The sequence below is a fragment of the Anser cygnoides genome, chromosome 7 (assembly GCF_040182565.1).
Source record: "Anser cygnoides isolate HZ-2024a breed goose chromosome 7, Taihu_goose_T2T_genome, whole genome shotgun sequence".
Classification (NCBI taxonomy): Eukaryota; Metazoa; Chordata; class Aves; order Anseriformes; family Anatidae; genus Anser; species Anser cygnoides.
This window is the reverse complement of record NC_089879.1, coordinates 33,236,869-33,250,929: the sequence shown is the minus strand read 5'-3', so window position 1 is coordinate 33,250,929 and position 14,061 is coordinate 33,236,869. Positions and strand designations below refer to the sequence as shown.

At 39.9% G+C, this 14,061-nt stretch overlaps 2 protein-coding genes across 29 annotated transcripts in view; one reads left to right on the top strand and one right to left on the bottom strand.

Annotated features, from left to right (window-relative positions):
* Positions 1-14,061, top strand: part of CSGALNACT2 (chondroitin sulfate N-acetylgalactosaminyltransferase 2) — a 268,548-nt gene that overhangs the window by 44,239 nt on the left and 210,248 nt on the right. The gene's annotated exons all lie outside the window — the stretch shown is intronic.
* The window catches only part of RASGEF1A (RasGEF domain family member 1A), a 49,212-nt gene that overhangs the window by 3,319 nt on the left and 31,832 nt on the right, over positions 1-14,061 (bottom strand). For both annotated transcript variants that reach the window (XM_013175321.3, XM_067000144.1), the window contains exons 4-12: positions 9,541-9,678; positions 5,902-6,123; positions 5,526-5,600; positions 5,230-5,322; positions 3,485-3,587; positions 3,110-3,189; positions 2,275-2,466; positions 666-789; positions 351-423 (exon numbers count right to left, since the gene is read on the bottom strand). In XM_013175321.3, coding sequence (XP_013030775.2) covers positions 351-423; positions 666-789; positions 2,275-2,466; positions 3,110-3,189; positions 3,485-3,587; positions 5,230-5,322; positions 5,526-5,600; positions 5,902-6,123; positions 9,541-9,678 — 1,100 coding nt within the window. The remainder of the gene's footprint in view (positions 1-350; positions 424-665; positions 790-2,274; positions 2,467-3,109; positions 3,190-3,484; positions 3,588-5,229; positions 5,323-5,525; positions 5,601-5,901; positions 6,124-9,540; positions 9,679-14,061) is intronic.

Below are 14,061 nucleotides of genomic sequence, written 5' to 3'. Positions count from 1 at the left end.
CTGAAAACTGCTATGAATGTGGACTCTGTAACTCTATTTCATAGCCTAAACCAAGCATATTCTCCCTAATAGTCTCAGCAGTGATCCTGTAGCCTGCACTGGCTGGGAAAGCTGTATGTGAATCCTATTGCATTTTTTTCAGATTTGTATTTTGAAGGGAAAAAATTACATTTAGGTCATAATGGTGCTATTTGTTGGGTTTGCAAACAGGAGGGAAGAAGCTAACAGCTTCGTACCCGTGTGCTCAGGGCTCAGAGAAGACTGTGAGTTGAGTGCACAAAAGTGCATACGAAGCAATCGCATGCCTGTGTATGTCTGCAAAAGCCCCATGTGCTAAGGAAGCTTTATACCTGAGTGTTTTCCAGCTGTCTTTTTCCATGTGGTTTTCGGGACCTTCGCTCTCAAAGGATGCAATAAACAGAGCTAGTAAATACAATAAGGATAATCAGATAAATGGGTTCTGTAACTGAAAAAAATACACATAATTGCTATATAGCAGGTGCAACCTAAGCCTTAATTCATGAGGTTTATTCTCATCAGGAGCCAACATGGAAGTGGTAATACATGCTTATCAATTTTTTTTTTTGCATGTTAATTTTTTCATGTGTATGGTCTATGCACTTTGAGTTGGAACACTCACTATAATGTTCAATAAGGGATTTTACCTTCTTCACTGTAAATGGGTGCTGTGAGTAGATAACTCTGGATCTTCTTATCCTTTTCAAAAGGACACTCAACCTGCTTCCATGTCAAGAAATCATGAATCTGTCTTGAAATTTCCCAGAATTTCTGCATGAGGTAATGAAAAGAATGTTACAATTATTTTTCTTTCAAATACTAGTTACTCTGTATAATTTCAGGGCCTCTCAGCCTTGTTCTCATTCACACTTCTACTCTGAGTAGCTCTTATTCCATTTTCTTCCTTGTTAGCCTTTCAACCTTCATATTCAGGAACTCAATGTAAAAAAGGAATTTCTGTGACCTTTATACAGCTCTGAAAGTTTTGGACTTTCTTCCGCCCCTCCAAATCTGACATGTAACACTAGAGGATATACTGTTGTAAGTGCTACCCCTTCCCCATTCCCTTTCATGTATCTCCAGGTGGCCAAATGTTTCCATCTATTGCTGCAAATAAGGTATGCTTGGTGATGTGAAAACCGTTCATGTTTACCAACTCTGTGAGATCATTACTCTTCTGCCATTTTTTTCTCTGTAGCAGCACGTATTGTCACCTTAGAATTAGCTTTGAATTCAAAAATGACTCGGAATAACAGAATCTTTGAATAACCGAATCTTTACAACATAAACATATGTCAGCTTATAAAAAAAAATAGGGCATGAATTCCCTTTTGTTCACCTACTATGAATCAAGCATGCATTTCTTCAGAGAGTAGAAATTCCTTCGAAGACCTGCTAAATACCATTAGCTGGTTGTGTGTGGTATTCGTAGCTAGCTAACCTGAGGAGAGCAACTCTGAAGATTTAGGGTGAAGTTTACCTATTACAATTTGATCAGATGCAATGGCTTGTTGCCACAGAAGGGCTTACTTTTCTCCCCCATACACACACACTTCTTCCAGTCCCTTTTGAACATAAGACAGGAGCAGGGCTGAGGCGTGACAAATCTTTGTCCGCCATCATTGCTGGTACATGAAAATTCTAGTACTTGTTTTCAGGTTCTTACTAAATTTTCAAGTTTGCGTGAGTACAACCTTCCTTGAAGAGATTTCCCTTTCCAGTGGGCTAGTATAAGACTATTTCATTTTCTACTTAAGTAACTTTAAAGCGTGAGTTATGGCTTCTGAAATTCTTATTTTCTTCTCTGTCCTTTCACGCGTCAGTTTTCATTACAAATTAATGTTATTACACCCAGTTCTGCTTATGTACATTTTATGGTTTGCAGTCCGTTTGTCCTATTTCACGTAAAACGTATGAATTAATCTCTATTTCAGTATACTTTTAAAGTAATCTTTTAACTGAAGGCAGTTACATTCCAGCAGATTTATGGACTCTCTTTGGTACGCGCAGTTGTGTGTGGATCTGCTGGATATATAACACATACATGTCAATTGCAAGCACTATCTTTCACAGAAACGTGGTACTGAGACATTAAAATTGCTTCCCCTAGATAACGATATCACTTTGTCTAGATTACAGAAATGCTGAAGAATCTAAGGGACTCAGCAATATAACGAGTTAAAGTTTAAAAGTGGCAAATGTTTGTAATGTACAATGTTTAACTAGCTTTACAGTTTGAACAAATTGAAGTCCTACCTTGAAGTTTATCTGTCCATTGGGTAAGCGGTTCGTATGTATTTTGTGCAGAAAGTAGATATCTTTAATAAACAGATTGAAAACTGGGATGACTATTTTCTCTCGATTGCTGTTGGCAGTCTGAGATCGCTGTGCTGCTCCTTGCAGGGCTGTGCGGTAATTACAAAAGTTGCTGGAAGGATCCATGTGGTGCTGTTTTTATGGGGGAGGAAGGCAATCATGTAATGCACATTTTTTAAACATTTTAAATGGTGATCTTATCAGAGAGTATATAGTATATTGAATATCTCAGCACCGTTTTAAGCTGTCAAGATAGAGTACTTTATACTGATCAGGTTGGTTCAGAGTTTATCTAATTCCTGTCTTGCTTGAAAGGATGGTTCTGCACTGGCTTTACATCTATGCTTTCTTTCGATGGCTAATGGGAGGTTGAAAGGAAATAATAAATGACTATTGGGGGAAGAAAAACAATTCCAACTTGCTGTCACCAGTCTTTGATTTCAGTTGTGTTTTGATTCAGTTCGCCACTAGATGGAGCACTCTAATCAGTTTTATGGTTAGTAAAAAGGCATTTACTTGCATGAAGGGTGAAAAGTACCGTGATGTTAAATTGGAATAAAGATATGGAATGAAGAAACAGCGTACAGAAAACCTGCATTAGCTGCTCTTCTCAGGCAAGAAGGCATTTTGAAATCTGGGAAATGCTCTGCCTGATGTTTATATTACTGGTGACCACTGACAGGTGTCTGTGATTTCTGACTTTGATTCTTCCCAACATCTGCTGTGGAATTACTATTTGATGGATTTCTAAATAAAGTCTGAACCTTATACATACCTCTAAAACATCAAATTTGGCTGTTTTGACCTTTGACCAAGTTTTCTTTAGCCGTGCCACAGGACTCAAGTTCATGCCAGCTAAATAGAGAGAAAGAGAAGACCAAAACAGAAACAACTGAGCTGAAAAAATACAGGGCTAATGCAACTCTCTGCTTGTATGTCAGCAGCATGCTTATGCTTTGGAAGGCAGTTCAGCTTGACAGCCACAAGTGGTAGCTAATGCTGCCCACCCACACATTAATCTGTCACTGGAACACACTGCTGCTGTAGAAGTGCTGATGTGGTCAGCCAACTTAAGGCAAGTATGAGCACAGTCTTGCCAGTCAGCTTGTGAAATGAAGTGCCTTTTGTCATCTGTGTTGAGAATACTCACAGATAATAGCCATCATTGAGTTGAAGTTTCCGATATTGAAGCACTCTCTTGCCACATCAATGAAGAATTCCACCATTCTCGTACGCTGCTTTTTCTTTACAACCTGAAAAAAAAAGATTTGTTAAGAGGGAAGGGGTGGCCTGAACTTTGAATAGGATGTTCAGTTAAAGGCATTATTATAAGATGATTGAAAGGACATTTCAAGATGTTATCCAGTTAAGCAATCTGATGACAAAGGCCTGAGCATATTTTGTTCAGATCTATTTAAAAAAAAAAAAAAAGCAGTATTTGGGGCTGCTATCAATTATCTGCTCAGTTGTGGGGGAGTGTAACTTCTTGTTTATACGTGAAGTTCAGTGTCTTAGGGAACTTGTATGATCAAGTCAGACACTTTCAAGCAACTTCCTGTTACTGGAAAAGGAAGAAAACATGAAGTGGCTATCAGAAAGAAAACTACAGGGGGAAAAAAAAAACAACTAAGGAGAAGGGGAGAAGTAGTGGAGGGACTCGAGAGTGGGACATGTAACCTGGATGTGAGTGAAGAGTAATTGCCATGTCCTGATTTTCACATTATGCTCTGCATACTCTTAAATGACTTCTTAATAGCAGGTAGGGATATGTGAATATACGTTATCCTCATCCATGCAAACATACGAAGGATCTAGCAGTGATACTGGACATCTGCTTTGCAGATTTTCTTTTATAGTTAGTGAAGCAAAATCGATATACAGCATCGTCTCCAAACTTTGTTTCAGAAATCCATCAGTTTTATTTATTTTTGCCTAGATTAGTCGTTCATTCCCATGTTTTGCATCTAGAAGTTTTGTCTGGCTTATCCAAAATGGGTTCTGAGTGGTGACTGCAGACTGCCTCACCAGGGATCTCTCAGAAGAAAATGGTTTGGTAGTCAACAAGTTAGCTTAGCCCTCAGTATGCTAAAACCTTTTGTGTGGTTGTTTTAATAAAGGTATTAGTGATATCAGCCAGTTCTAGAAGAAGATGACTTAGTATGTTTTGTAATAAGTTCTGTAAGAGCAGGAAATCTTAAGATGCTAGGGTTGATAAAAGGGGACAGCACGAAGCTGCTGTGGGCATCTGGGTTTCCACTACGGGGTTGCCAAATGTGTGGGAATAAAGAGGAAATGTACCATTTGATAGAATTGATACATATTACTAGCAATCTCAAAAGACAGTTTACACAAGCAGAAAGGGTTTCTGGAGCAGTATCTTCCATTTCATTGCTAGTTGTATGACAGAAGTTACTTTTAGCCTCTACTAAGGCTATTCTTTTTTTTTTTTTAACCTTTCTCCTTCTATACTTCTGAAGAAGTTTATTCCTTATTTCTTTTTTTTCTTCTACAACAAAACTGTATGTATGGCTGTGGTAATGATCTCTAAATACAGTGGAGGGAGAGCAGTTTATCAGTAATTCTGTGCTTCAATAGTGAGTACCTTAACACTTTATGGATGTATTTAAGAAAAACAACTCCCAACTGAAATGCCACACAACTTCCATTTCACGGCATGACTGATGTTACTACAGAAGCTACACAAAACCAGAGAATATATGCAAAGCCAAATGTAGCTGTGAGCTGTTAATCACATAAGCATACAAATAATTTAATGCTTAAATAATGCAATTATCTTCAATTGGAATGCTCATGGTTAAATCTGTTAGACCACTGCCTGCCATTTGTTCTTAAGGACAGGATTATTTTTCTGTATTATCTTCTACTAGTACCCACCCTACAAATCTCTGTAGCCACCAGCATGCTGAGACAATTGAACCAGTTGTCATAGGCCTCCAAATTGTAGGTTTTGGTAACATCACCTCGGCACTGCAAGAGAAAAGGCCACATATTAATCCCATCCTGTATTATGATAAAGACAACACACCAAAGGATAAACTTCCGTTCATGTCTTGATTGAAATCTTACTGGATATTTCTTAAGGCATGAGCCTAACAAAGATCAGAAAGTGGCAGCCTTTTCTGCACAGAGTATACTCAAATCCTAGTTACAGCTTCTTTTTCCCTCTGTACCTTGTGATTATCTAGGGAGTCCATGTGGCTGACAATCTGCATCAGATCCTCTGGGTAAATGTTGCTCACCCGTTCCTGTGTTCAGAGAGATGAGAGATTGTCACTGTACAGGCAGACAGGGAGATCAGTTAAAAATGCATCAATAAATCCAAAGGTGTGAGATTGTTTTGGTAACTTTCATCTCCTTAAGCTTTCTTTACCGATAAGTATGCAACATTTCTACAGAGTGTACCTTATTGTTCTTGTTCATCATTTTGTATTTTTGGATTAGAACACTGGAGGCTTTCAGTGAAGCCTATAGCAAAATTCACATTGATGAGTATATTAATATTTAGTAAATGGAAAATGAAATAATTCACACAAATTGATGTCTCACCAGTTCAATATGGGTTAGCTGCTGTGCCAAGATCAGAGGGTCACAGCACACGCTCAGGATGTCCTTTTGAGTTGACTGTGGCTTGTTTTTGAGGATGGTGCCCTTGTCAGTAACAGGTTGCCGGAATTTCTCTCTGATTTCCTGGTACTGGCTCCGTGCGGAGAGGGCCATCAGGAGATTCTGTGTCATCTGGCTAATGATCTTTTTCACTGTACCATTTTCCTAAGCAAAAGGCAGAAACAATGATTGCTAAAGACCTTTAATTCTTGCAGACACATCACCAAACAATTTCTGACTGGGAAAAATAAATCCATTATCTTCCATTTTACCTGGGCTGGGCATCCTGTGACAAATGAACAGCCTACACAACCACATAACGATGTTGTGCCTGTCTGCCTTTGCAGCTCTGTTTCACTGCTTGGCTGGTTTGTTCCTTGCAGCAGTTGTTGACTGCTACCCCATTTCAAAGGCCTTTGGGTAAACAGCTTAGAAGTGAGTTCAGTGAAAGGTGGCAGAGCTACTTGTACAGGCCTTCTTGGATCCTCTGTGTACCAAGTGACGAAAGCTTTCTCATTCCAAGCAGACCCTCTGATGATCAAGTAAGACCGCATAGCCCAACAGAATCCAGGGAATGTACATTGTATCCAGGAACATACCCATAAAATACCATAGCGTGGCTTTGAATAATCACTGCATGCAACGATCTAGGTAAGAGCACAATATCTTTAATTCTAGGAGAATTAAAACGCCCTTCTATTTGTCAGGTGCTGGTTCTGTGTCCTTACAGATCCAGCACTTATACTAGTAAAGCAATAAAAATACAATCCACAGTCTTTTTTTTTTTTTTTTTTGACAACTAAGGCATTTGAATCTTTTCTGCCATGGATTTTTTGTCCTATAGATGTTTCCCTCTGAGGTCAACTCCAAAGAGCTACCTTGATCAAGTTCCTATTCCTCAGTCCCTCTGATTACTAGTTGAAACGGTACAAATTCTCTGACTCTGCTCTCTCTGCCCCTGGGAAAAAAAAAAAGGCAAAAAAAACCACAAACAAACTAGTTTTAAGAGACAGTCCTCCTTTCCACTAGGCTATTGTTCTCTTGATTTCATGCAAATTATTTCTGTTGAAGTTAGCCACAAGGTTAACTGTTGGCTTACAGCACACTGTGTTGGTTTCCACCAGTCAACTGGATGTAGTAGAAAGAACTGCAATGGCTCTGATCATTCAAAGAAGCCACTAATGTGCAGTGATGACTGAAATTATGTAGCAGATGTGAGAGACGATGACTACCAAATACTTGTATATCGCATGCTATAATTAAGCAATAATAGTGTCAGAATGTTGCTTTACAAGGCAATAATCTGACTCCCAAGTGGAATCAAATGAAAAGCTGAAGGCAGTGTAGCTCATCTTGATGAGGCAACTAGATTACCGCTGAACAGCAGCTGGCTGGAGCCATTTCGGATATTGTGCTACAAGTGCTTAGAAATGCCAAGGGAGCTTGGTGGGGGGACTAAAATAGAGAGCTAATTCTGCTCTCCAGTATGCTGAGCTTTTTGTTGTGAACCACTTGACTTCAGCCACTGTGCCTCACTTACCCACGCCTACCCCCTTACATTTCTAGATGCGGATCACAGGGAATCAAATGTGAGGGTTGGTGAGGCTATCAGACATTATTTGAAGGTGTACAAAGAAACTGCAATGGTATTAAAAACTATGGCTTACTTAAGCTATTGTAATTTTATTGGTAGCTTAATTTTCAGACAAAGGCTCTTTGAGAGTTTTAGCAGTTTCCTTTCCTTAGTGATCTTGTCCTCAATTTTCTTATAACTTTGGAAAATAAAGGTGAAAGTTTCAGCTGATCTGAGAGGTATGACTCCGAGTTTGGTTTCCAGCATCAGTGAGTTTGACAATAACTCGTTCTTGTTTGAGTTCAGGTGAGATGTTTGTACTTAGTCCTGGCTGTAGCTATAGCTATCTGTTATGCAGCCTTCTATCACTGGCACAAGCACATGACTGTTGTGTGTCAGTTCTTGATTTACCTCCTATCTTATATATGTGAACAGTGTCCTAAGGGGATTTGGAAAAGCTTTAAAATACAAAATAAAAATCTAAACCGTTGCCATAATCCCCTGCTGAAGCATGGCATAGGTAATTTCTTAGGACAGAAAGATGGTAACGAATACTGAGAGCAAGAGCTGCTTTTTGTCAGTGTCAAATTATATCTCCTAGGGGTCAGATGTGGCATAGCTCTTCACTGATCAAACCTGACTTGTAGCCTTGCTAAGGGGATAAATACTATGATGCTGTAATTAAGAGATGTCATCAGAAGCCTCAGACATCAGAGCACTGAGCCATTGCGAGATGTGTTTTCTCACAAATGACAACTCATTCATATGTAAGGGTGGGGAGGAAGAGAAAGAAAGGTCACAACTTCTTTCTAGATCAAAATAATGGACAAAATAAATACCAAGATACACATGCTAAACAAAAGCTCTGCAATTTTGCCAAGTCCCCTTTCACAGTAGTATCTCTGCCACCATACACCTCTCTGCCCTGTTTACAAAGGGAATAGAAGGCGCCTTATAATCCTATCCGCTTTTCCCCTCCTACTAAGGCACTGACATTTTCATAGCAGCATCCAGGTAAACAGCTCTGCTGATGTAACAAAACTGACATACTTCCTTTTGACAACCTGGTAACGCCTAATTGCGTTGCGTCCTATCGCTGATTCACACTGTGCTGTCAGACCTGTTATTCTTCGTTGTCTCTGTACTCCAATCAATGAAAACAGCACACAAGTGTCTTCCTGTTTCCTGCTAATTGTTCTCTAAAGAATCTTGAAGTTTTGGCTTTCAAAACAAGGAGAAGCTTCTCCTTGTATATAAGTAACCCTTAGTGTTCACACAAACACCCCACAGTTAATTCCCTTGCAGTTCTCGATTTTAGCCTTCCTTCTGTCTGTTGGTAGTTAGAGTGACTTGCTCAATAAGGAAGAAGTGTAGGTTTTGTCAGTGTTCTCTTTAAACAAACAAACAAAAAAAGAGTAACATCTGTAGTTATCTTCTAATTTGCTTTATCTGATCACTTCAGAAACATTTCTTGTGAGAGCTAGTTTTCTTCACAGACTGAAAACTCAAGGCTGCTAAGACTGGTGACTGACCAGCTAGCAGATCTCAAACTTCCTTTGTGGAAATACTGCAGGGGCACCTTAAATGTAGCAAAAAAAACCCCCATTCACTCATAAGCATCTTCATCTTGAGCTAGAGTACACTGATGCAACATACTTGATAGTCTTTGAGTAGTAGCAAAGCACAAAGGATGGGACATAAGTCATCATGAGAGTTAACTATATTGTGCCATTATAGTCACTGTTCTTTCTGCTTCTGCAATACATCTATTTTTCATCACTGTGAATTTTCTGTCTCTTCATCTTATACTCGGTGATTATACATAGAGAGTTTCTGCTAATAGACCATTAAGTTAATCTTTCAGCCTGTGTCCTGCAGCTATGCTGACAGCTTAGCAACTGCTGCTGTAGTCCGTTTAGAAAATACTGCAAGTAGGAGCAACTGTTTCTAATTTAATACGATAAACTACGTAGAGGTTGACACAAATATTACTTCCCCCCCTCCCCTACCTCATCGCATTGTGTGATCCTGTGAGCGATCTCCTTCAATTCTTTCATGGATTTTTCATCTTGGAAATCATAGGGGAAAGTTTCAGTCCATTCCTTCAAGAGCTGAATGATTTTGGCAGCGAAGGATTTCAGCTTTGCCTAGAAAGAAGCAATGTGTTAATTACTGACCACGGACCTCTCTGACAGCAGAGTAAATACTTGATGACGGTTTGCATAAAACTAGATGCCCTTGAATATACTTTGCATCTGTGGTAGGTCAAAGGGAAAAAAAAAAGAACATATTTAACTGTGAGCCAGATTCCTAAATAAGATGACTTACCCCCCTTTCAGGATAGCTTGGCAATGTTTCTTACCAAACTCTTTGAAGATATTTTCAAGGTTAGCTTTATAAAGCCAGGAACATGACAGGATAGTTTAAGCATCTTATTTGATTGAAGTCCGTGGGACTTAAGCTGATTTATGCCATCTGAGGCAGCAGTACCTTTACTGTTACAATTCAAATGCATACCAAATGCAGCACTGTACCAGGTATCTTTCATGAGACATGTTCACAAAGACGCTTCTGTTCTATAGAATTTATCAGACCCTACAGATTGAGCTGTATATTAAAATGAATGAATGACAGGAAAGATGTGTGTGTTCTCTCTGTGACATCTAAATCAAAATGGACGGAGAAAATAGCTCTTCTTCCCTGTTTTGTGGTTGATAGCTTTTTGAGTAAGGGCCAACGCTTTTTTTTTATTTTCAAAGTTCTTCTGTTACTCACGAATCTTCAAAGGCTTTTCATCGGTTAGACCTGAATTGGATGCCAATTACACCAGTATCATAGCAATAGAGAGCAGCATCAGTAAATCTGAAGGAGCACTCATGCAAAACTGGGTGGGTGTGCTAGGAAGACTTTTAACAAGCCAGAATCAAAACTTCGTTCGAGTTATGTTTATTTTCTACCCAACCTGTGATGCACTGAGGGGAAAATGAGGAAGTTTTCATCTGTTTACTTTCCTACTTGTGTAAGCTAAAGAAGTCCCATTAAACAGCTGTTCATTCTTCTCATCTGCAATGTAATTTCCTTACTGCACTCAATCAGAAGCTTGGGGGCTACAGAAGGTGATTTTAGTATGGGAGTATTGCTATAGGAAGTTTAAGACAGATGATGCTTTACAAGAATTGATACGAATTTCTGCCCCAAAACATCCTCTGATCATAGTATCTCCCAGGATCACTTAATCAAAACCTAAAGTCAACCAAACTAAACTATTTTTTTGCACTCTTTACACTTCACAGGTATGCAGTCAGAATATTAATAAACCGTTAATAAGAACCTTAAACTGTGCACCCTGGAATTTGCACTCTGACAATGAACAAATGCTCCTTGCAAGTCTGAAGGGAATTTTCTTGCCTTTTTTCCAGAGTTGCGAACTGCATTCCACTAGCATGCTTTTCCTAGCTCTTTTTGTTGACAGTATTTAATTGATCATGCTAGTGAGAGATGCACAGAATAGTTAGGTAGTGATGGCAACAAGAAAACATTCTCTTTGCCAGCAGTTGGCATTCCTGCAAAGCACACAGATAGGGAGAGGAAGGCTCTGACAGTTCAGTTTCTGCTGGTGACGCTCCTGTGGAGCCCAGCTTCAAGGTCTTTCTAAACAGAGGGCAACACAGCTCCAGATCAGTTGTCTGTCTTCGGAGCTCCCACTGTCATCTGCCTTGAGGAAAAGACAATTCAGGCTTCTTTGCTAGGAAATGCATGGAGCCTTCCATTATTAAAAGAAGAACCTGCAGGTGATGAGAGAACTAATTAGCGAGGCAGCATGCTTCCATTCCATCGGAGTTAACAGGTACATGCCTACTCCCCTTTTGGTCACCGAAAGCCGCTATAGAACTGGTTTTGGTATTAGTTATCCTGACCTTTTTTTTTAAACTTTTGAAACTTAGCATGGAGGGATGGGGGAAGGAAGGCTCCAAAATCCTTAGGCTGTGGTGAGCAGCTCCATGTGAACTCTGGCTTCCCATCACATGTATCTCTACCTGGGAGTCACTAGTGTTTGCTTTCTTTCTGGTAGAAAGCTGGGCATCTTTTGCAAGACAACGTCAAACTATTTTTGTCTTTGGGATTACAGGTGTAAAAAGCCTGTTGTTTTATCTGATGCTTTAATGCTCATGAAAAGGAGGCATGCTTTGAGCGCAACACTAAAAACCATCAGTACAGCAAAACATGAGATTCCGGTTTCATGTGTGCTCTAATGAAACCCAGAGCAGCGTGACAGGCTGGCCGCACGTGGTTTGCGATAACCTAGATAGAAATTGCACAGATACGTGGGCAGCAGCAACACGCGTTCTCTTTTTTGTCATGCTTGCAATAAACCTACCAACCTGCTCTTTCTGTAGTCCTGCTCCAGATGTCAGCCTCTCCTTGCAAGGCCTGAATTCTCTGGAGTCAGTGGGAACACCTCTCCCATAAGTATTCGAGAAGAAAAATACTTCTGTTAGGTACTTGGGTCAGCCCTGTTTTACATGAGGCAAAAGACAGGCAGGCTTGAGAACCAGCTCCCACTTAGAAAGGAGGGCAGCTGCAGTAAAGTGGCTGCAGGAAAGGGAGGCTTAATGACATTGACCTGGTTACAAGTACCGTTCCCATTTTTTGGTTTAAAAAGGAGATCTTACTGCTGACAGAAACTGAGGAAGATTAGTAATTTTTGAAGGGACTTATGTATTCTGAGACAGGTAAGACAAGCTTAATAGGAGCTAACTTTTACATTATACACAAGTGCTTTTTTTCTGTGGCCATCTTCTTTGGGTCTCCAATTTCCAATGTGCTTCTGGAGGGCTAAATTTTATCCTTTATGGTCAAGCTAAACTACTTGCATCTATAGTATAACTGGCATTTTAAACCATGAAACCCTTTCTTTTTACAATTGGCCAAAAAGACTCTCAGTGGGCTCTAAGACATCCCATATTTCTTCTTAATCTACTTTTCTCTCAGCTTGTTTTCTACAGGATTCTTCTGTCTGCCAGAAATGTCAAAAACAAAGGAACGATAAGTAGTGTGGTGCCTAACCTAAACACCCGTCTCTCCTTGCCACTTTTTCAGCTCACACAGTACCCAGGCAACAAGTCAGCCAGCTTCTTGTCTTAGAGTTTGTTTATGCAAATCTTTTATTAGACATGATCAGGGCTGCTTTAACTACTTTTGCAGCTATTTCCTCCTATGAAGTCCCCTATTAGAAGGTAAGGACAGCTGATGACGGGTTATGAGTGTGAGTAGGTAGAGCGCCTTAAGTTGACAATTTCCATGCTGCCTGTAAAACGAGCTTTTACTTGTTGCCAGATAGAAAAACAAATGTTTGCATATGCTAGTGGCCAAGTTTTTGTGTAAAAGATACAGGTGCTTGTAGTACAGGTCTGCAAAGTAGTCATTCAAGAGGGATGTCAGAATTTTTATGTAGTGTTTACCAAGAACGTTGTGTTCAGTGAGCTGGAAAAAATTACAGTTCATATGAAGGGGGATGGAAGGGATCAAGGGCGTAGTAGGAAAAGCAACTAGAAAAGCATGTAAATTAAAGCAGCCTCCCAAACACTCATGTTTTATTGTCACCCTGCTGTTGGTTTTCCTGTAGGCCCATTTCCAAATTGTCAGCAGAAGGTGTAAGAGTGTGGGTGTTTGGAATATGAGCAGCTCTACTTCACATCCTGTTGTTAGGATGTAACGCTAATTCATTTCAGTGTGGAAGTCATGATGATTTTTTAAATGCATCTGATGAAAAGCCAGAATTGTACTACTTTACCACTAGCGCTGTATCTTTAACAGTCAAGTGGTTCAGTCTCCAGCTACTGTTTTGGTTTTAAAAAACACTCGTCTAAGTGTACTATTATTCACAGAAGAGTTTCATCTTATATTCCATTATTTTTAAATCCAAGCATTTCACGTACATATTTTGACGCTGCTGACAGCAGTCACTCATCCTTATCACATATCTGTAGACAGCTTTATCCCATGTTTCAGACATGTTTCAGTCCCAGCATCTCTTACAAGTTCCTACCTCTGATGGTTCCTCAGCTCTGTCTAACTAAACACTACAATTTACAAAGGAGCAGCATGGGGTTGCTAAGTCATGAACTAGTTTGGGGTGGTGGAAACTGTTATCACCTCTGTACAAAGGTGGATGCAGCAGTACTTACATCTGCCTTCCCTGAGAACCTCCAATTCCCCAGCACTAACATAGCTAGTTACACAGCTATTTGGTGAGTGGAGCAGGGGACTGACCTGGATGCAAGTCACCCTGCACCAAGTGGTTAGCTTTCCCTGTGGAGGAGTGTTGTGACATAATATGAGACTGAAGACCAGGAATAGAAAGGGGGAGAGAAGCCCTTAAGCCAGTATTGCTGTCAAAAAGCCTGTGTTGCCAAAGCACAGGGTTATCTTTTGTGCTCCCATTTGGACTCCTGATGCAACAAGGAGGAAAGGAAATGCGATTATCAAAGTGCTGAGAATTAGGAATGTGAGCCTCTAATTTCTCATTA